At 46.1% G+C, this 23,444-nt stretch overlaps 1 protein-coding gene across 1 annotated transcript in view; it reads left to right on the plus strand.

The window, feature by feature from the left end:
- LOC147259427 (metabotropic glutamate receptor 8-like) overlaps nucleotides 1–23,444 on the plus strand; it is a 95,814-nt gene that overhangs the window by 35,352 nt on the left and 37,018 nt on the right. The window contains exon 4 of the mRNA XM_086209809.1: nucleotides 22,076–22,211. Coding sequence (XP_086065935.1) covers nucleotides 22,076–22,211 — 136 coding nt within the window. The remainder of the gene's footprint in view (nucleotides 1–22,075; nucleotides 22,212–23,444) is intronic.

Below are 23,444 nucleotides of genomic sequence, written 5' to 3' on the forward strand. Positions count from 1 at the left end.
ACAGCTAGCTTCACACACAGCCAGCTTCACACACAGCCAGCTTCACACCTAGCTTCACACGCAGCCAGCTTCACACACAGCTAGCTTCACACCTAGCTTCACACACAGCTAGCTTCACACACAGCCAGCTTCACACACAGCCAGCTTCACACACAGCTAGCTTCACACACAGCTAGCTTCACACACAGCCAGCTTCACACACAGGAAGCTTCACAGACAGCTAGCTTCACACACAGCCAGCTTCACACACAGCCAGCTTCACACCTAGCTTCACACGCAGCCAGCTTCACACACAGCTAGCTTCACACCTAGCTTCACACACAGCTAGCTTCACACACAGCCAGCTTCACACACAGCCAGCTTCACACACAGCTAGCTTCACACACAGCTAGCTTCACACACAGCCAGCTTCACACACAGCTAGCTTCACACACAGCCAGCTTCACACACAGCTAGCTTCACACCTAGCTTCACACACAGCCAGCTTCACACACAGCTAGCTTCACACCTAGCTTCACACACAGCCAGCTTCACACACAGCTAGCTTCACACACAGCTAGCTTCACACACAGCCAGCTTCACACACAGCCAGCTTCACACACAGCTAGCTTCACACCTAGCTTCACACACAGCCAGCTTCACACACAGCCAGCTTCACACACAGCTAGCTTCACACACAGCTAGCTTCACACACAGCTAGCTTCACACACAGCCAGCTTCACACACAGCCAGCTTCACACACAGCTAGCTTCACACACAGCTAGCTTCACACACAGCCAGCTTCACACACAGCTAGCTTCACACACAGCCAGCTTCACACACAGCTAGCTTCACACCTAGCTTCACACACAGCCAGCTTCACACACAGCTAGCTTCACACCTAGCTTCACACACAGCCAGCTTCACACACAGCTAGCTTCACACACAGCTAGCTTCACACCTAGCTTCACACACAGCCAGCTTCACACACAGCTAGCTTCACACACAGCCAGCTTCACACACAGCTAGCTTCACGCTTATTCTGTTTTCAGTGTGATGACAGTCTGCCCCAGTCTTTGACATATCCTTTAGCTACTTGTTAGCTGTTTCTAGGACACATGAATAGTTCCCCAGACCACAAAACCACGTTCCTCATTTCAAGCATGACACCAAAACACCCACTGACTTGGAGAGGAGGGAACATTGCCGACTTACTTCCTCCGCTGCAAGCAAGAACAGGATCGGAGGCAACTTTCCTTTTTCCTTATTTGCTGTCCTCAGACCACAATTAAAAAATTAAATAATTAATATTTAAGTGTTTGTGATTTGCACACATAAATTTGATCTGTTGCCCTTATATGGTTCACTGGGGGTGTGTCCATATGCTAAGAGTGACAGGGACTCATCAGATTCACAGGTTGGTAGCGTAGGAGCAGATTTGTCTGTCGGTGGATTTTCCTCTCCATGGAAGTACAAACATGAAAACGTTGGTGCGTGCGGCCCACACATGAAACCAGCCTCATTGGCCGCAGGAAGGAGGCCTGCTGGGGCGCTCTGATGCTACGTGAACCACAGGCTGCACAGATTATTGATTAAACAGTAATGATGATTACAGAGCATGTATTGATCCGCCCTGATATCCTTATGGCTATAGATTTAGGGCGACAACCTCTTTTTATTTGATGCAGTGAGCTTCCTTTTTTTTCTTCTCAGGAAACATTTATTTAACCTTGATGAAACGCCTCATCATAGCACAGTATTAATAATCCATCACAGCCAGCCTTTAACTGCTCAGAGCAAATCATGCAAGCTTAACTTCACTTTACTAGCTGCAGCTTGTCGGCTGCTTCAGAATGGAGCACCCAGGTAGAGGTCGGCCGGTTTGCTTCTCTCGCTTGTTTCGATGTCTGAACGGACGCTCACAGTGCCTGTGAGTGGACGAGGGTGCAGTGGCACCCTTCTAGTCGTCTGATACTCTGCAAATTCTCAGGTTAATGCAGTAGAATTCACCAGCTTCCTGTATTCACTAATTACTGTCAGTAGGGGGTGCTGTTCAGTTAGACTACATCCTGCTGCTTTAAAGCCCCTCATAGCAGTACTCTACCACCAACACAAGTCCCAGAGGGCTGATGGGATTAAATAAGAATAAAGTCTCCTCATGTAGATGTTTTATTGAAATATTTTATTTAAATGTATGAATATACTTTCGATTAGCCTGAAGGAAAAAATAAATTGGTCTTCTAATCGTACAATATAATAGAAGTGTCGATAATATTACAATAAATGTTGAATGTTTTCACGAATAAGAATGAGTGCAGTAAGTATTTTATCACCAACAGAGAGGGAATGGGTGGAGAAAAAAAATGACATTTGGCTTTGAGGATAATTGGTTATCAGCTGTGGAGCTGCGCTCATGAAAGAAAAGGAAAAAAGGATTTACAGAAGGATGGATGAGAGAAGGGAAGACAGAGCTGTTGAAAGAAGTGAGTTAGGAGATGGAAGAGAAGGAGCAGAATCAGAGGAGGAAAAGAGGAGCAACTTTGGGTGATGATGTCATGTCCAGCTGCCGAGACGTCGCCCGATGTACCTGATGTGTGTAACCTGAGGCCCATGGGGAGCTTCACTAATGGCTGCAACATAATACAGGATCCCTGCCACCCCACTGAGCCCGTCTCCATGACGATGGCTGCAGATCTCCCTGCAGCCTGCTGTGCGACTTGGGGACAGAGAGATAAAACATGTTGTGATCCGCTCCTGCGCCGTAGGTGCAGGTTAATCTGCAGAGCGCAGAGACGTGGGACGACGTGCGGGTGGGGAGAGCCGTCTGTGGTGTCGGCGGAGGTGTCGGGACGTCCACATCTCTGGTTTACCATGGAATTACAAGGCTGCAGGACTGTGGAAGCTGGGATCTGATTTTACAGGTCATCTTTAAATAGCCATGATGTCACCTACAGGTTCCTCTCCCATACAAATGTGTGTACAGGCACAGTTGCAGATGGAGCTCAGTAGCCGTGTACTACTACTACTACTACTACTACTACTACTACAGAAACTACTGCTTCTGTCTCAGTTTCAAAAGAACTTTTGAAGAATTGATTTAATGACAGAAGTTAAAGACAGAGACACTTCTGGACAGTCTTTGCTGTTGTTAGCTGTCAGTCTCCATGAGCTTCAAGCTAAATATACGTGGCAGGTTCCTCCTGAATTGTGGAGCTACAGAGAAAACAAAAGAAGCCTTCAAGAGTCCTTTTTGTGAGTACTTGAAATGTGAAATACACTTTAACATTGACTTGGATTTCCCTCTTCATTGATAATCCACCAGAGTTGCGTCTCACTCCAGCTCGCCTCATTTTAATCTGTCAGTTTCTAAGCACACCTTTCTGGCTTGGCTTGAATCCTGCAGACAGTCCCTGAGCTACAAGCACATGTCCTCTTGGTCACGCAGCGGTGTCTCTCCACCAGGCCAGGCTGTGCTGCTCTGTGCCGGACCAGCTGGCAGACGACAACAGAGATTCCCGGGGAGCCGAGTCGCTGACCTCATTGGCAGTGAGACACTGTCACAGGATAAAGGAGCATTTACATAATATCAGTTCAAATGAACTGGAGCTGGAGTCTGGAGCTTCCCACACTTCACTTGTCACTGGCACTGGGTAGGAAATATGAAAAGCTCTTGCCATAGTAGTAGGATTACCAGACTGATGAAATTAACTATGGGTTAACTATATCTTGAAGTGTCTCTGCCAGGAGTTTCTTCAAATTTGCCAAAGTTGTTAGCTGGATGGATGAAATGAAAAGATTTTGGTGACTGAAGATCAAAGGTCAAGGTCACTGTCATCTCAAATTGAGGAACACCTTGAGAGGATTTCCTCTGTTTTTTTCACTCATACAGCGGCCATATTTGAAGCACTTATGTCGTGATGGGAGTCGTTCACTCGTGTGGCCGTTTAGGGTTGAGGAGGCCTTGTTGTCAGGCCCTGGACGCTGCAGGCGACCCTCTGGTCTGCTAGCAAGCTGATTTGACTAAATCAGTTTCTGGAAAATGAGCCCTTGAGCATCAAGTATGAGATGACGTTTAAAAGTGGGAAAAAGAAGAGGAAGAAGACATGAAATGCATAAAACTTGAAGCTGAAACATTAGAAAGTTCAGAGTTTCAGTTCAAGAAGTTATTTCTCTCATTTTTTCTCATGAAGTTTTTGTTTTCACCCTCTTGGGAAACATAGTGAAAAGAACAGCAGGAGCCACACCGGAGGAGAAATGGCTTCAATCCCTGTTCAGGGACGTGCTGTCAGCGGGGAAAACCGCTTTCACTTAACGTCTTCGTCTGTCTGTGGCTGCATCACACGCTGCACACTCGAGTTTCTGCTCTCAGGTGGAGAAAGTTGGCCAAGTAAGGAACTGTTGGAATGAAAAAGAGGTTAAACAGGACATGGATCTGAGAAAATGCTTTCTGTGCTTATTTTAGCGGCCTGAGAATTGTTTCACCACTGTTACTGTTAATTATCGTCATCATTATTTGGGTTATTATTCCTGCGTAGCTGACAGCTCTGCAGTTGCTCTGTTGGACCAAAATTCATTTGGCCTCTTGGTTGTGACCTTTCCATATTTCCTCTTGATTGATGCGACGGGGACAGAAATGTATTCAACAACCTATGGGTTGATATTCATGAACCACGGTGGAGAGGGGGAGCGTGGGTCACAGAACCCATCAACCCAGAACCCCCTCGGAAGGTTTGTTTGAAAACCCTCAAAGGAACATGCAGCTTTTATGGGCAATATGCATCTTGTTCATCCCTCTCAGAGCCAGACAAGAGGATGAGTATCCTTCTCTCCTCTTTGATGCATCAGGAGCTGAGAGCCACACCAGCCAGCGTAGCACGGGGAAGGAGAGTTACCATAGTTCAGTCTCACCCAATCAGCTTCTAAAACCTGCAGTTCCTCTGTGTGTTCTGGTCCAAGATCATCAGGACGTTGCTTTGAGGTAACCGTGCTCTCTGCAGAAGTTAGCCATGGTGAGCAGCAGCAGTCTTTCTAGGTTCTTAGGTGGAGAATCACTTCAGGTTACCTGAGGCTCTCCCCATCCCCCAGTGGTCACACACAGTTTTCACCAAACCGTCTCTAGAACCCCCCTGGACTACGAGCCAGGTGTCTCAGGCACTTCAGGAGTAGAGACTTCCTCAGGTGACAGGAACTCCTTTTGGCATGGACTTTGCAGATGTTTGAAATGCAGGGAGAGCAACAACTGTTGTTGACTCACTGCTGGAAACAGTGAGTCAACAACAGCTTTGTCACTTCTAATATGCGTTGTTGTGAGGCGCTTCATCGCTGAGACGGCTGATTCTGTCGCCTCTACTTCTCGTCATCTCCGGGAGGAAATATGAGGAAACTTTATTGGGTGACATTATGTATGGATCATATATGTAAGATAAGATAAGATAAACCTTTATTTGTCCCTCAGTGGGGAAATTAGCAAAAATGTGTGTGTGAGAGTATATAAATATGTGTGTATGGATATTTATATTTATATATTTCTTACGCGTTTCCAAGCAACAGTCGACAGAACAGGAGAGTCCTCCACAGAAAACAGCTGATGATGTGATTCATTATTTTTCCTCCTCAGACGGAACACTTGATGTTTTAATAAAAAGAAAGGAAAAAAACTTGAAACTTGGCAGCAGATTTTCCTCTCATTCATGTGGCTTTTAATAAAATATTTTACAGCGTGCTGCGTGTTTGTGGCGTGCGCGTGTGTGTTTGCAGCAGATTAAAGCAGGGAAGTGATGGTGTTGTATTTTCGCTGACGGTCTGTCGGATCAGTCGCTGGGGAAAAACACTCCCGTCTTCTTCTTTTTTTTTTTTTTTGTGCGTCTTCCAAAGTGTGAAAGCCCGCCTCAGATAATCTGCTTTTCTTTCTCTTCTTTTGCTGGGCTCCTCATCCTCCTCCATCATTCCCTCTGTCCCTCATCCCTTACACTCTCTGTCTCTCACTCAGCGGATAAATAGTCTGTCCTCACCTGTCTCTGTTAAATGCCCGGTTCTGTTATTTACTTTTGTCTGTTAAAGAGCAAGATGCCTCTTGTTTATTTGTTGTCCGAGTCCTGCACGTCCATTAATCCAGCTTTTCCCAGATTTTCTTGTCATTTATTTAATTCTCCTTTCGTCTGTGGAGCAGCAGAAGTATGAGATGAATATTTCATGAGATGCCTCCAACTTTCCTCCCTCCAGTCAGCAGAGTAAAATGACTCATCTGTAGTCATCAGCTTACCTTTCCCCAAACAAATAAAAAATGCTCGTCATCCATTAGAAACCAGCCAGTCACACACAGGTGAGGAGCATGTGACACTCAGGACAGAGCTCGTCCTTTGGGACGTTTGTCTCAGAAGATCTGAAGAAGCTGCTGTGAGGGAGGAGTGACCTCTATTTTCAGAACGACACAGCAATCTGACTTTGTTGACGTGAAGCAGAAAATCTCCAAGGTGTTTCTAGAAATACAAAATAAACTTTATTGCACCACATTTACATCAGAGATATAAAAAACAAGCAGGTGCTTCTTCTGCTGCTCACTAAAGATGAAGAAAATGTGATGTTTTTCCTCTTAAGTGCCTCTCAAAAACAAGATTTTGTAGTTCAGGAAACGAGCAGCTCGTCAGAAGCATCCCAGCGACACAAGAAACCCTGAAACGAGGATCACATTATGAGACCTGTTCTGTCTTTGTGTATCTCCGATCCGACAGTCCACCTAAAGGTGAGCACCTCCATGGGCTCCCAGGACCAGAAGCAGCTTTAACTAGATTTTGAATTTTTGCGGAAAAGTGGTACACAACCTCTCAAGTCTCTTTAGATACTTGTTAGCAACCCACGTATTTAAGGCTCACAAACACTTTTAAACCCGAGTGTGATATTTATTGACGTATATTTTGCAGCATGTGAAAATATCTTCAGCAAGTGTGAAGCACAGACCTGATTTCAGCATTTAACCAGAGACCAATCGACTATGAGACACGGGAACCAGATGCTAAATTATTCCTGGGCTGTAGGACTCATCCCTACCCCGTCAGCACCACCACAGCCTGCCTTCAGCTACCGTCCTGTCACCAACAGTAACCATCACTGCAACACCCACCACCCTGGAAGCTTGAGTCCCCAACTAAAGAGATTTCAATTGATTTCTACTGATAATGTTTCTCACCATGTAACCAGCCACCATCATGCAATGTTCAGAGGTCATGACCCCCCCCCCCGTTACTGTGAAATGACCTGAGTCGTCACTTTTAGAAGAATCAGACACATACCTGCTCTCATTGTTGGACAGGTGACCTGATTTTAAGAAATCCTCTTCAGGCAGATGTCGGTCAAAGAAAGAGACGTGCGGAGTGACAACCACAACAAATACTGCCTCCTCTCTGATGCAGAGATGAGGAGGCCTGCCGAGTCCGCCCATATGGTTCTGTAATCCTGAGGTGAGGGTCGCGTCAAGGTCATGTGAGATTCCTACACCATCCTTCTGACTTGATCAAAGAGGAGGTCTCTGGTGTTTACTTCAGTCTTTCAGCACTCCTACAGACTTTGGCTGTTTGTCGGAACCCCGCCAGCGTTCTGTAAGTGTCACATTCATGATGCTTGTTATCTTCTGCACTTCAAATACTTCATCAGGATGGCATGGGGTGGGTCTGTCCTCGCACAGTGGGAGTGGGTGATGAAATCCACCGCAACAGCTCATCACTCTGTTTGGACCTGTGTGGTTCTTCTCAAGGTTGTTCCGTGTGTCTGTCATAGGAGGAACGAAGAGAAAAAAAAAGAAAAATCATTAATCCCTGTTAAAACATGAGGAGAACACGTCTGCTGGTGGAGGAGAGCAGACACACCAGGTTTCACTGTACGAGCCAACGAAAGCGCATCCGTAGGAGCTGGTCTTGAGAGGGCATCGCGGAGCTCCACACTGAGTGTTTGTGACGTGACTGAAAGACAGTGCAGGTTTAGAGAAACACGACTTCTGTCTGAAAGTCAGATCTGTTTTCACCGATGAACGGACGTGTGTGAACATATGATTAGCTTGAAGAAATGCCCCACATAGGGTAAATCTCCCATGGAAAGGCAGCAGGCTGACAGAGCATTTACAAGCCACCAAACCTTAGACTCCAATAGAAAGAAAAAAATAGAAAGTTGAAGTCAAAGGGCAGCAAAAAGAGAAAATAAAACATTTAATTTTCCACAGTCTTAAACCCAATGAGAAAGTTAGCATTTTATTCTAACATTGAAAATCCATCCATCTTCTCGCTCTTCTCCTGTTGAGGGTGGTGGGGGTGGAGCCTATCCCAGCAGCCTTCCCCTTGGACAGGTCACCAGTCCATGGCAGGGCCAACACATAGAGACAGACAACCATTGGCTCTCCCAGCCACGCCTACGGTCAATTTAGAGTCTGGATTAACCTGGTCCCTCTTGATGTCTTTGGACTGTGGAGGAAGCTGGAGTACCAAAGAGAACCCAGCAGGAACAGGGAGAACATGGAGACTCACCCAGAAAGACCCCGTGCTCCAGCCGGGGCTCCACCCACAACCTTCTTGCTGGGGGGCCACAGGGAGGACCACTGCTCCACCCACAACCTTCTTGATGGGGGGCCACAGTGAGGACCACTGCTCCACCCACAACCTTCTTGCTGGGGGGCCACAGGGAGGACCACTGCTCCACCCACAACCTTCTTGATGGGGGGCCACAGTGAGGACCACTGCTCCACTGGGCCGTCTGCCATTTAAAATATCTCAGTAGATATACTACATGAATTTCTAAGATATTAGTGTGTCGCTGGTTGCTGACAATTGGCTAAACAGGCCTGTGGTGCGTAGCTCCTTCATAGGCTAACGTTAGCTTAGCACTGCTAACCATTGCATTAAACAGCAGGCAGGCGTCCAGCATCATCAGAGGGTTCATTAGTGAAGATGATCTTGATGAACTGAACCTGGAAGATCATCAGCTTCTGTTCACCAGAGCTGATTTACTGGTTCCATCCTCCAGTTAAAAATTCCCATTCGCTCTTGGATGAGGGAACCAGCGTGACTCATCTGGGTTCACCATCAGAAACCCACCATTGCTGCGATACGCTAAAGCACCTCCTCCACAACGCTAATCTCATAGATAATCAATAATTGTGCCTCACTCTAACTTGACCTTGATGTAACGATAAAATAATCCTTTCCAAAAGTGGTGATAAGAGGCTGTGATCGCTCAGCAATTATATGACAGCATCTTGCTCAGGAACCCCTTGAAGGAAGTTCATTACATTTGGCAAACAAATCCACTTTGGACTGAAGGATGAACTGATTAGAAGTTGGTGGTCAGAGGTCAAAGCCAGCGTGACCTCACCAGTCTCTAGCCGTAACACTACAACTCTTCAGCAACACTTCACACCGATGTCTAACAGAGTGAAACCACACCTCAGTCACTGCTCCAATATGCAGCCAGAGTCTGAGGCCCTGAATGCCACCAAGGTTCAAGGTTCAAGGTTTCTTTATTTGTACCCGAGGGTAAATTTGTTTTGCAGGCAGGAATTCAGCAATCCCCTCATGCCACTCACATCTCCACACTAGACATACCAGCCAGGTCCATACAATAAAATCAATCAAATAAAATCAATCAAAAAAAAAGAAAAAAAAGCTGAAACTGCCTCCAGTCAGCTGAGACACCACATTTCAATATGCCAGTGGGTTATTGTGCTTATTAGCTGTTCGACTGCTAAATGGACTGCAGTTAGCAGCATGACGAAGCTCCTCTCGGTTTCCTTCAACGGCAGCAGACAAGTTTAATGAGCCAAGAGAGGAATCAAGTCTCAGCAACAGTTCTGAAAATACTGTTTAAGTGGAAAAGTCTAAAGTGTACCAAACTGAATTTTTTAGAAATCTGGCAAAGGTTTAATTAAGTGTAAACTTGTGACAAAAGGCTATAAAACTGCACAGTTGCCTTTCATCTCTCAGTTTTGACATCAGTGGTTTTCCTGTGCAGCCGCTCTCATCCCAGTCACGCACGTATCGACCCTGCGATCGTCACTTTCTACAAAATCCTTTTGAGTCGCTCAGCAGCTACCTGGTCTGGTTGCACGGTCTTGGCCTTTTTCTCTGTTGATAACGCCATGGTAACAACGGTCCTGCGCGCAGAATTAGCCAGGGACCAGATTTGATTGAAAAACCACAAAACACTTTGTGAGTGGAGGACCAGGTGGGCACTCGGTTTGTTACACTTGGATACCCAAAATGGGTTGGGCTTTTAATTTAGGACCATTTTTTTGGAGCCATGGGGTTCTGGAGGGCTTACAGGGGTTGAAAAATCAAAGGTTAACACAGTTATAATAGATGATTATTTTTGCTAATAAAGCTTTGGCTTGGTTTGTGGACTACAAGTAGGTGGAGCTGCAGAGAAGAGACGGTTGTGAACCACAGCTGTGGGGGTCCGTTGGGTCTATTACACTTTGGCGTGATCCTGTCTTCTTCCTTCTTATTCATCCCATCTCCCCCGTTCATCAGCGGGGTAGACAGATGTTGCGACAGGCTGGGAGACAGAACCAGAGCCAGCAGACATATGGGCTATCAGTCCTCCTCATTTGCTTCACTACTCTTATAATGATGCTCTAAATTAGCTCATTAGGTGAAACTGAAAACCTGAACGAAAGTGAATTTTAATGCGAGAGAAAAGTTTACTTTCTGTGATTGATATTTCTAACAGATGCAAAAGTTGGTGGGGTCTTCAGATGCTTTCATGTGGCTGATGGGAATTCACATTTAGACAGCAGAGATTCACTGTCTCATCTTTGACTTCAGACCCCCCCCCCCCCAAAAAAACCCCAACAACAACCAGACATCTCTTTTTCCTCTGATTCTGTAACTGATTTGTGCTGCTTTAATTAGTAGGATAGCAATGATCAATGGAAATCTGAATTATTTTAAATCTCTGAAGTCCTTTTGATGAGAGTTCAGGAGATTAAGTTTTTAGTTAAAGTTTTGAGAAAACAGTAACAGTCATGCAAAGAGACTTAAGAAGAGTCACAGAGTAGACACACGGAGCAGGAAAGGACAAGGCTGGTCCAGGCCAGGGAGGTCATGGCTACTCTACGACATGATGTCACCTGTCCAACAATGAGAGCGCTCGTGTGTCTGTGTGGTGAAGTGTCAGCAAGCCGTTGCACAATAGTTTAAAAGCAAAGGCTTTAAAAAAAAACAGTGAAATAATCTCATAGGGTTGAATCATGTGGATCAATGTAAAAACTGATCCTGCAGTTGTTAGCAGCTACATTTTTTGCTTCTCATGGTCAAAAGTGGCAGAGTTTAGGTCAGCGAGGACGTTAGCTAGATGGATGCAGTTGTTAGATACGGACTCACTTCATATGGCAGCTCATTCCACCACATTCATAGCAGAGAGCTAACCGGAGCTCGCGGCTCTGCCGATAGAGCGTGCTCAGTGTGCGTCCTCTGGCAGCACTGGAGTGTCGCTACATACGTTAACGCCATTTAGAGCGGAACGTAGAGCGATGTAGCTGGTGGCCTGGAGCCTAATGAGAATTGTTTGAACTCATTTGGCTCGTCTTGAACGTTTGGGATGTTCATTTTATGAAAAGTCAGTCCAATAAAAGGGTTTTGAACAACCAGCTGATGGCTTCAGTGTCCAAAACTGAATAAACACCTGAATCTGTCCTGCAGGTGAAACGAACACTCGTACACTTTTTTTTTTGTTAATTTGGCAGCCTGTCCTACCTCTGGCACTCTTCAGAGGGTTCAGAACGCTGTAAGCCTCCTCATATGTGGGTCACTGGGTCTGAGCCAACATTTCTGCTCCTCTCAGGAAGAAACCCAGAGTTAAACTCAAAGAAGACCTTTCATGGGGCAGCCGTCCTGCCTTCTCCTCCCCGCTGTATGGATATTTTTAGTTGTGTGAAGGTCCTGTGTCTCTGACGGTAATGATCCATTGCTGACGAGACTACAGCAAATGGAGCATGTATGAGCTCTCCTCACCCAACACAAGATGAGATACGGTGCGGCAACCTTTCATTGGCCCCACAGTGAGGAATGTCCAGGTGTTTCAGCAGTAGAGCATCAGAACATTATAATTAAGAAGCAAACCTGTGATATAAAGATAAACAAGTGCACAAAATAAAGACCAGGAAATATAACAGGAGTAACCGTATATACTAGAGCTAATCTAAAAAAAAATTTTAAATAGCAAAGGCTGTGTGCGTATGACAGTGACCTTGACCCTTGACCTCTAGAACCTTTCTCTTCATCCTTGAGCCTCAGATGTGAATGAATTTCCTGAAGTGTTCCAGAGATACCGTGTGAACAGGAAGGAGACGGATGGACAAGAAACCTGAAACTGCCAGCTGCATGCTAGCTAGACGTGGAAGCCCTGAGTTTCACGTCCAGTGTGTAGGATCTAGTGACATCTAGTGGTGAGGCTGGAGTAATAATGTCTCTCGCTGGCACGGTGGATGCCACATGAACCAACAGTCCTCAACAGCGAAAATACTCGGCTCGTAGCAGTAAAACGCTCGTTCAGAGTTAGAAAAGCTTCACTGATTCCCACAGGGAAATTAGTTTTTTTAGCCTTCCTCCAAGTCGTAGTTGTTCTGAGTGTTGTTGCTGTAAATGCAGGTAGAAGAAACCAGTGAAGAGTCCAGGAGGACTTTTAGCTTGAAGGTGGACTGAGCTGGTTGTGGACTCGCTGCTCTGCTTGTCTCATCTGGCTTTCAAGTCAAGGCTGTTCATGTGTTTCCTAGGAAACCTTTCATGGCTCTGTGTTCAGTGATTCAAAGACAGGAATGAAAGAGGCAAGTGGGCACGTGTTCTCTTTCCAACCCTCCTTCTGACTTAGTTTTTGTTGAAGGAGTAGGGGATGCCATGGCGATAAACACTCGCTGCCATGGTGTCCTGTTAATTAAAAGGTCAATGTAAAGGCTTCGCCAGAGGCGAGCGCGTCTTTGAATGCTCTTCCTTTGACTTCAGCTGATGGAACTCTTCTGTGCTTCAATGAAAAGTGAAGGCAAATGGTATTATTGCCTCTCTTTGGTCCCTCTGATACACTTCATTTGTATCCACATCATTAAACCGACGCTACATTAGAGCTTGTTGGTGTGACACGGCCCTCAGCTGCAGTCTGGTTTCGGCCATGTTCAGATGTGTCCTGTGTCAAGGAACTGCAGCAAATTAGCTCAAAGGAAGAGAGAACCAAGGCTGTGTTTGAAAGAGGCTTTAATTCCTAATTCCCCTCTTTTCTAAGTACATTTGACTGTATTTTCCAAAGAAGCCCTCCTGATCTGCTCTTAATTTGTTGTTGATATGAACCCATAAAGTACATTTCCTCTGAGCTAATCCCATCAGTACAAGTTCAGCTCTTTTTCTTCTTTACAGAACCCGTTTTTGGTAACTGTTCATGATTAATCCTGCCATACTTTCAAATTAAAAGCCCTCCATAACAACTTGTTTAAAGTGGTTGTCATCCAAAAAACTGTTTTTGCTTTCTCGTGCTCACAAATAGGTGTTTTGACCACACCAAGGTCTTTTTTCCCCTCCTGTATTTCTGCTTTGCAGAATGCAGGAAGAGCCAGCTATGTGCGTTTAGCTTGAAGCTAACGGAGACGGACGGCAAACAAAAGCTCAACTGTCTGAAACGGTTCATCAACTCTCAAGCAAACCATTCGCTATAATCCACATACGGGACAATAATACGATTAACAGTTAAATCTGACTGTCAAGACGTGTTTTTCCTTTCCTTCTTATTACTTTGATAGTTTGAAGGCATGACTGGGTGAAATATAAAAGCAGTTATATGTTAGATGTGTCTGCGACTTCAACTGCTGCAGTGTTTGAGCGGCTTCATGATGTTCAGCTGCAACGTTTTAGCAGCGGGCACAAAAAACCCTTTTAACTTTTTGCAAAGTGTTGCTGTATAATCTCCATGTTTACGTGTATGATGGAGGGCGAGGAGGGAGGCGGAACCTGACCGTGGCTCTGGAGCTGCCGGAACGGACCGCGGCAGATAAATGTGGAATAATGAAGACGGACATACACAACATGATTTTAATGAGGTTTTGCTTCCGCTGGGTTTCTCCAGCAGACAGAATCTAGGAGGAGAATCCGGTTCCTCCTGCTGCGCTCAAAACCACTAAATTAACTTTGGGTGACAAAGTGGGAACTAATCAGGTAACAGGCTCTGCATGAAATGTTGTCGTGTTCAATTTACTCTGTGCAGCATGCGCACACATTCACACACACACACACACATGATAATGTGGGAATGTGCCCCCATCTCCAAGGAAACAGATAAGGAAATCCCTGCTGCCTCTAACAGGCTGAGGATTTAGTTTAAGCTCTGCGGGGAACATCTCCACCGTAAGCTGCCGGACCGTAGGAGTTCACTAAACACTCCAGGCACTCTTATTCTGAAATGGAAAATCGGTACCTGGAGCTCATTATCCACCTTTTCTTAAAAGAATTAATAAAAACAGACTTTAATCTCTTAAATAGTTATCATTCATGAGCGCTAAAGCTCCCTGCAGGCTGCTGAAGATGTCAGTGAGCATTGTTAAAGCTGGTGTCACGTCTCTGGTCGTTTTTCCTCTGGAGTCTTTTATGTTCAGAGGCATGTGCTCTCAGCAGCAGTGACAAATCTACTCTGAACCTCAATTTCACTAAAGTCCCTGACAACCTGAACTGACAAACAGACACGCCGGCGGGCAGCGACGCGTCACAGCCCACTTTGGTGTTCAAGGAACAAAGTTTCTTTCAGTTTGTTCAAACTCACGCAGGTTTTGTTGAGGTCTGACGCTGCACATGGCGCTCCTGGATCGGATCAATAATGGAACATTTCATGACATTTAGAATCTGATTTTAGATCGTCAATGAAATGTACATAATGATTTTTTTTTTTCACTCTGGTTTTTGCTGCATGAGGAAATACTGGAAATGTTCCCAAATACAGAATCATGCAATGTTAAAAGTTGTTAATCCTTTGCAACACACACCCACGTACAGCCGTCCACCAGCCGAGGAGTGTCCATCACCTTCGAAGACGTCAGAACAAATAATGCACTTGAAACGATGACACAAAAAGTGCATCATAAATATGTGTCTATTTATCTACACATGTACGTTTGCTGTGACCTGTTCAGCACTAAAGTGAGGACACAAGGATGCACTGTGTTTCCCGGATAACTCAGCCAGCACAAATCAGAGGAACCCTAAATATCCACACCAGCACTTCCCCTGCTCGTGGCTTGTTAGGGAGGATGAGAGCTCAGTGACGTGGAGATGGAAAACTGCAGCCGGATGGAAGTGACGACTCGTCACGTTAGTGGAAGTGACAGTTGTGAGAATGCTAAAATCACAAAAGAAGTAAGACAAGGAAGAAGACAGCCGCACACGCACACACACACACACACACACACACACACACACACACATAGCCCAGCCGCCACCCCAAAGCTGATTGACAAATAATTGCAGAGAAAAATAAGAAGAGAAAATACATGAAAGGAAAAGCAAATTATAAATGAGACAAAGTACAGGCGATGTACGTCATCCACCCCCGCTGCCCAGCCAGAAATCTGCAGCAGCTGACAGCCTGTTCATCAGCAGCTGATCTGGACTCTTGCTGGCGTCCACTCTATGTTTGGGCTTTTAATTCTCTGCGTTCCCTTCGTCTTTCATGGCTGCCGTGATGAGCACTTCCTTCGTGCTCCAGTTTGCGGCGTTGCTTCCTGCCTTACCTGTTCCCACCTGTGACAGTGTGTTTCAGTGTCAGACAAGCAGATCAAGACCCCTCTCTCCTCTCTGGTGTATTACGGACCTCCAGACCTCCACCAGACTGCTGACCGGCAGTTAGCTTAGCAGCGATGAACGCTAGCTCCGCGGGGACCAGAGACAGTTGTCTCAGTGTGTCATCAAATACTAAAATACTGTAATTTTAACAGTTTTTTTTTTTTCAAAGTTAAAGTTCAGCACAACACTGGTTCTGTTAAAGCAGGAAAAAGAGAAAAGTGTCTTTGATGGCTTTTGAGATGGCGTTCTCCTCTGCCTCGCTGCTAGCCTTCATTGCAGCTAAGCTAACAGTGAGAGAAGGTTTCTGTCTGGTGGACAGAAAACACATTTTTCAAAAAGGCTGAGAAAACTCCTTTGCCTCAGCCACATTTCCTCCCAACATTCAAAGGCAACCATCACTTAAACGTGAATGTAGGTTCGTGTGAGATGCTCACATTTACATTTACATCACATTTACAGTCTCCGTCTCACGTTCGTCCCCTCCAGAGAAGCCGGCGTGATTCGCTGCAGCAGTCGGAGCAGGAGGAAACCTCTCAGGGCCTCACATAAGAGACTTTCCTTTATTCTCTTCATGAATGCATTTTCAACTTTAACGTTTCAAACCCGCCACTTGACAGAAAGTTGCATCAATCTGTTAGCTTGTTTGATATGCAGATCTCCATGTTGAGTTTTGGGAGGTGTCTGCAGCACTGAGGATCAAAGCAGCTTCGCAGCGTTCTAAGATGATATACAGTGTAAAGATGGGGGGCCAAGATAAGAGCAAGGTAAACTTTTTCAGGAGAGATACAAATCTTCTGTTGTTAGGAGAGTGTGAGCAGAGTTGCTTTGCTCTGTTGTTCAGAGATGAAATCAGCGCCACCGTTCACTGAATTTGATGGAACCCGGGAGAGTGAAGGTCAGGGCCTCGATGCTTCGCCATACCTGAGATCTCCAAAGACACACTGAATGTTAGGTCACCACATTTTTACTAATCATCACTGATAAAGAGACACGGCTGAGTGAAACAGATTTATTTTCAGGGGCTGGTGGGAAGTTCAAGCTGTTCTTTACCCTTAAAAGTGTAGTTTGTCTTTCAAGCACTTACTAATAGGTGGCTTAAGCTCATGAATATGTTATCGTTTCCCTCCTGCAATACTTCTTTGTGACTCAGGGATGCAGAGAGAACCAGTCACCTACGTTCAGCTTCAAGCTAACGGAGACTGAAGGCCTACAACAGCAAAGCTGTTCAAAAATATACTACAAATGCATTATTTGGTTTGCCTTGATGATTCCTGCCTTGACTGTTAAACACGGGAACATGAGAAGAACACGAGGCCCACACTTACTTGATAGCAGTCTGGCTCTTGTCCGCCCCTGCCAAGACTTTCCAACATTCCCAGTTGTGCTTGTCGTGCAGTATCAGGCGCCGTGATCACCTTGTGACAGCGTACTGCACGTTTGGGTCCAAAAACAAGCAAGGAGAAAGCTCCAGAAACCAGAAGACGCTGCGGTTCTGGCGGGGGCGTGTGGTGCTGCACCAGGCCCACTAAGGAGCACTTTAGTCAGGCAGAGGAGGAAGATGAGCTTGTTGTCGGGGGGGGGCTTGCAGCCCCACCGGGTAGTTGCAGAACCCAAAATAAATACATACATAGATCGAATCAGTTTATGCTTTGAATTCCTTCTTTTACAAAATGATTTTTTTCTCAGCTTTTTGTCTGAAAACGAAACCATCCTTCATTCAAGTCTTGACAAAAAAATTGATGCACTTACAAGGAAACATGTTTTTAAAATGAAAACCGAGGCTTTGATCTTCCTCTTTACACGTTCAGCTTTTTGATAATCGTGCAAACTAGTCTGAGGGCTTTGACCCGATTAGTGAAAATGTTCAAAAGCTTTCAGTGGTTGGACACTTTGAAAAATCGCTGGCAGGGAAAGTATTAAGGTTCCAATTTTAGTCTTTTTTTTTCTAGCGGCGTGTAAACATGCGGACTGATCCCACGTCCCACTGTGTCCCGTGGGACGCGTCTGTGTTAAACCAGCAGTGAAAATAGTCCCGAAAAACGTCCTCTCGTAAAGTTCAGCAGCGCCCAGCTGTTCAATGTTGTTGATGTTCCATTTGCAGGTGGGTGGTTCTTCCGGCTCATGCTGGGAGTCGTGCTGGGTTAAGAGAAAACATCTCCTGCTGACTTCATTCCAAAAATGATCATCTTGTATAATAACGTTCACACGTGTATTGTTTGTCATGCACAAAGGATACAGAAGTCATTCAATAAACCACTTTCGGGACCAAATATAGCAAATAAGGTGATTAGAATGTGGTACAGATGTTCCCTCACTGTTAAGATGAGAGATATTCTTGGCCCGGGGACACGGGACCTGCTACTGAGAGGAGAACGAAACTTTATTAGCAGTTTTGTTTTCAGGTTCAAAGACCACCAGGAGCTCCCTGACAGCCTTTATAACAGAGAAACCACATATCGGAAGTTTAATGCTGCTTTTGTTGAGGTTGATCAAAGCTCCAGGTGTGATTTGGGACTTTACAGTGTTCGCTAAAAACCCTACACCTCCGTCCATGTTTCCTTTTCTCATCCCAGCAAAGCAAACAGCTCCTCGACAAGACATCCCAGGTAATTCTTCATGGCACGAACATCAACATTCAGAGAGTCGTCTCTGAAGTTCCCCCAAGGCGCCATTACAGCGCGCGATGAATTCCGTCTGCTCCCTCATGTTAGCGTCTTCACCTAAACATGTCAGGCTTAAATATTAACAGCTCACACCGAAGTGAACATTATCTCACACTCGGTACGCTCACATTTGCATACAGATGAGCTGCAGCGGAGACAGACGAGGTGTTTTCAGCCTGCAGCAGCTCTCGGGTGCTTCATGGGACGGACGGATGTAGTTTAAACTTGGAGGAAGCGGTAAACACCGCGCGGGGATTAACGGGAGCGATAGGTGAAGTCATTTAGCTGTTCAAAGCACAGAGGACTCACGCGTCACTGCGGCTTCAGAGTCTCATCTGAGTCAAGGGAAGGCTGCGCTTTTCCACTCGGGGGCTTGTCAACCAGCAATTTGTCATCGGTCGAACCGACTCAGGCGACCTCCGGCCTTTTCCTCTGTTGTGATGGCAGGTCAGTTGCTCTGCTTGTGGTGAATTCTCTGCTTTCGTGGAGCGATATCCTTCAGGTGTCCACGCAGCGTCCAGAAAGAGAGAGGAAAACCTCGAGGACATAGAGAGAAAAGGTTGGGTTGTCTGAGCCACAAGCGAGAACTCCCTCCCTCGGTCTGACGACGTCACGGCGGAGCAATATCCTGTCCCCTCGCTTCAGTTAATTCATGAAAATAAGACGAGCTGTTCCCACAAATCGAGCTCTGTCATCGCGTCAATAATTGAATTGAGGGAACGAGGTACATCCTGTGGTCTTAACATTGCTAAATTTGGGAAACTCTACATTCGGGTTTAAAATCTGGAAATTGTTCTATTTTGAGGCCTTAAAACATGTAGAGGGTTGTCTTCTCCATGGCCCCTCCAGCGCTCAGGTTGAATGGAGAGTAGAAACATGGACTCAGTCAGGTGTGCAGCCTGACCTTCAGTAACACAATCCTGGCACTCGCAAATAAAAGAGCCATAGAAGAGAAAGACGCCGCAGCTCCAGCGTGACGGCCTGATGGACCTGAGTAATGCAGCAATGAGCTGAGAATGGAATCAATTTTACTCTGAAAGCATCTGAACGAGGCCGTGTCTTGAGGGAGGGGCTGCAGGCCGCCTCTCACGCCACTGCGGACAGTGTGGTGATGGTATTGGCAGCAGGGTCTTAAATGTGTTTTATCTCCATTCATCACCCTGCAGCCAGAGATCGAACAGGAATAAAACTTCATCCAGGCCCAGGCTGGCCCTCCCTCCCTCTGCCCTGCCTCCAGCCCCTGAGTCTGAATTTTCAACCCTTTGAAAATGATTCGGGGTCTGGAGAGGTTCTGGTCCAGAGGGTTTGCCTGGCTGGAGAGTTCAACTACAAAACAGTCACATGCTCTGAAGGTCTATTTCAAGTCTTATAATTTTGACCTGTTAACCGCTTCAGGGCATTAAGTCTTAGTGGAGGACTGGCACTGTTGCGGCAGGAGGTAAATTTGAGCCGCTGGTTCTGGTGTTCAAGCCCGATCAATAGTTGTCTAGAATCTGCTGCTGTGAATGAAACCCAAGCCTGTTTGTTCCTGACAGTCACCTTTATCCTCCAGCTTTGGCTGTTAAAGTGAGGAGAGAAGAGGAAAACGCTCTTCCTTCATCTCATAATGTCACAGAGATTTCATCAAACGCTCATTTCAGACAGAAAAATCAGAAGAAAACTCGTTTGATTCGCTTGAAGGAGAGGAAACCGTAACCTCCTGCTTGGTTGAGTGAGAGCGTCTCCACGTGCGCTCACACTGACGGAGATGTTTACTGAGTTTGCCACAAATTACAGCTGGAGGTGCCAAACTTTGTCACTGCAATTGTTCAATTTACCGGGTATTTATAGAGACTGAGGATGTAAATGAGCCCAGCTGGAGTTCAGCTGATCTGCATAATCAAAACTGCAGGTTGAGGAGGAGACAGTGAGATCTGTGAGATGAAGGCTGTCGTGAGGAAGGTAATGGAGCTGTGAGGAAACAGTTCAGATCAGTGGAAAGATTCCTGACTGAATTAGAACTGGAAACATGACATCAGCCTGTTGATCAAGAGTGAGAACCTGAGGGGAAGGTGGGATGCAACTTCCTTTCTCCGCATCGCTTCCTCTCTAACGGTTCCCCTCAGTCCTTTAAAAACTGTTGAAACAATCGAGGTCACACCAAGCAGACGGGATTATTTTCAGCTGTGACTCTCTCTCTCCCTCGAGATGTCCTGAGACAATCAGCCGGCGAGTCGCATCGTCTCTGCGGCTGAACTGAAAAGAAAAATCTTTCTCAGAGCCAATTAAGTCGGAGCAGCTTCCCGTCTGCTGCCGCCTCGACTGTACTTCACTCCGCTTCATGGCGGAGGCACAAAGTTCATCTTCAAAACTCCACCACTGCTCTCAATTATCCGTCCCGGGGGCAAAGCTGCAGGACCAGTCTCACAATCTTCAAGTGTGTGTTGCCGCCACAGAGTCCTCAGTGAGGATTTAATGATGTGGCGAGGACATGGAGAGCAAACAGGAACTCTGATTACTGACGTCTGCAGGGAAAACAAGTGATTGCAGGAACCTGTCACACCACAGCACCATAAGAAAGAACATGAACCCGCTGTTGCCGTCATGTGAAACTACTTTCATGCTCGCTCAAACCAACCTTTAAACCTTTCTTTGAAAAGCTGCTGAACCAAGTTAAACCTCCATGACACCTGAGCCAGCTCCATCAATGATGGGGGCTGTGAGCTGTGGCTGAGCGCTCCAGAGAATCCCGCTGAGCGCATTCTTGGCTGAGCGCTGTTTCTATCTCACTCCTCGTTGGAGGGTCAATAATGATCTTTCGCAGAGCTCCAGCCTGCTGCTATTCTCATGTTTGAGTTTCAATATTTTCTCTTTTCAACCACAGAAACGTTTCCAGAGCCCAGGAACCTCTTGCATGTTTAAAACCTCCTCCAGTCCACGCAGACAGACAGGCTCCCTGCTTGTTGCCGTGATGACGCCAGGTGATCAAAACAGAACCTGAGAGATCATGCAACATTTCATTTTTCCTGTTTGAAGCAAATGTTTAATTTGAGTGGAGACGAAAAGAAGAGAAGTACTGAGAATGAATAAGAAAAAACACATGGAAAATAACGTTAGTTCTCTGTTTTTACATGGATTCATAACTGCATTTTTTATTAATTTCATCAACAAAATTCTGTTGGCAGCAGGGCAACCATTCTAGGAACCGACTGGTGCCAAGTTCCTCTTAGGGAGGTCCGACAACTCTTTGGTCCCAAACTGCCTCATAAAACAGGATTTTACAAACTCCGCTCGTAGAACTTGGTTCCTCGGGTCCAAAAATTCTGCGACTCTCTTCTGGTTCGTGGGAGCTCTGTGTCATCGCCATTCCTCGATGGTCTCTCTGGTTCATTTGTGGCTTTGAAGGAGGGTTGTTTTATTGAAAATGTTGAGTTTTTAGATTGTGACATTCCCCTTCTTCCCTGACTGTTCTTGACAAACAACATCATCTGCAGAGGAGCATCACCACGGTGTCCCGGCCTGACAACAAAGTGCGGATGTGTGTGTGACAGTGGAGGATAACGAGATCTGAAGACAGACTCAAGTGATGATTTCAAAGGTTCTCTCTCTCTCTCTCTCCCTCTCTCTCTCTCTCCCTCTGTCTGCCCCCCCCCCTCTCAGGTGGAGTGTGCATCGCTCAGTCTCTGAAAATTCCTCGTGAGCCGAGACCTGGCGAGTTCGACAAGATCATCCTCCGTCTGATGGAGACGCCCAACGCTCGCGCTGTCATCATGTTTGCCAACGAGGACGACATCCGGTACAAACACACAAACACCCAGGGACAGTTGGCAACTCGGACCAGTCGATCCAGTTTGCTCAGACTGTTCCTGGCTCTCGGCTGCTGTACTTTGACATGAACAAGCACGAACGCGAACTGATCCGTCCTTAATGATCCACTTCAGGAGACAAACTCGTGGTTGATATGGCAGACATTCCTGTCGCTGACGCGGCTCAATCTGTTCCCCCCGTGTCACTTCATCGGGATTAAGAGCCAGCCTCGCATGTTTAGCTTGAAGCTGATGGAGATTGAAGCTACTGTAACAACAGCAACAACAGTTTGTTCAAACTTTCCAGTTCATCGTCCAGTGTAATCCACGTCTTCTTCATCCAGCTGTACGATCAGTAATCTACGACCACTTTGGTATGATGAAAACAAACGAGAACACCTCCGGCGTGGCGCTCGCTCCAGGCAGCAGTGACCTGTAAGATGTGGTGGAACCTACAGAAGGTCAAGTGTGCAGGATGTGATGCAACAGTGTGTGTAGTGTTTGTGGCTCTGGTTTCGTGCTGATCACATGACTGAAGTGTCATCAACACACCCACTCGATTGGAAAACTGTATTCACACGTGGACTCGGTCAGACAGGGTTTGAGAACTCGTTAAGGGTCTGGGGTTAAATCTGAACTGAGATCAGACTGAGCGGCGCGTGGTCACGGTCAGGTCCAGGGTTCTGGGAGGGGTTCTGCAAACTAGACAAGAACGACTCAGAGTCTAGGAGGGTTGAGAGAAGGAAGAAATGAAGTGAGTACTTCTGTTAAAAGGGTGTTAAAAGAAAGAAAAGGAAAAAACAACAGAATATTTAGGTTGTTTTTTATGAATAATAAGAAGAAGAAGAATAATGCTGATGTTGGCGTAGTAATTTTTCAACAATAATTCATGAGGGAATTATTTTATGTACCGTCGTGCCAAAGTGGTCCATCTGACACAGAATCACGTGACACGTATGTCACTTTGCCCAAAATAAAATACAAGGCTTAAACCTCCTCCAGAGACATCCCACACTTAAACACCTGGTTTTCTGCCCCGGTTCATCTGAAACGCGTCCTCCTATGAAACGCTCCCCTGTGCGGCGTCCAGTCCAAACGCTCTTTCATCTGCATGTTCTCAGCGTCCTTAATCAGTTCATCCACCGACTGTTCGATGGAAGTGACGATAACGAGTCCAATTATCGGAGCGAACTGAGCCACTCACGCTTTTGTCCAGCTCTCAC

Source organism: Aulostomus chinensis, chromosome 7 (genome assembly GCF_037954235.1).
Source record: "Aulostomus chinensis isolate RoL2024-O1b breed Wild chromosome 7, RoL_Achi_v1.0, whole genome shotgun sequence".
In the NCBI taxonomy this organism is placed as follows: domain Eukaryota; kingdom Metazoa; phylum Chordata; class Actinopteri; order Syngnathiformes; family Aulostomidae; genus Aulostomus; species Aulostomus chinensis.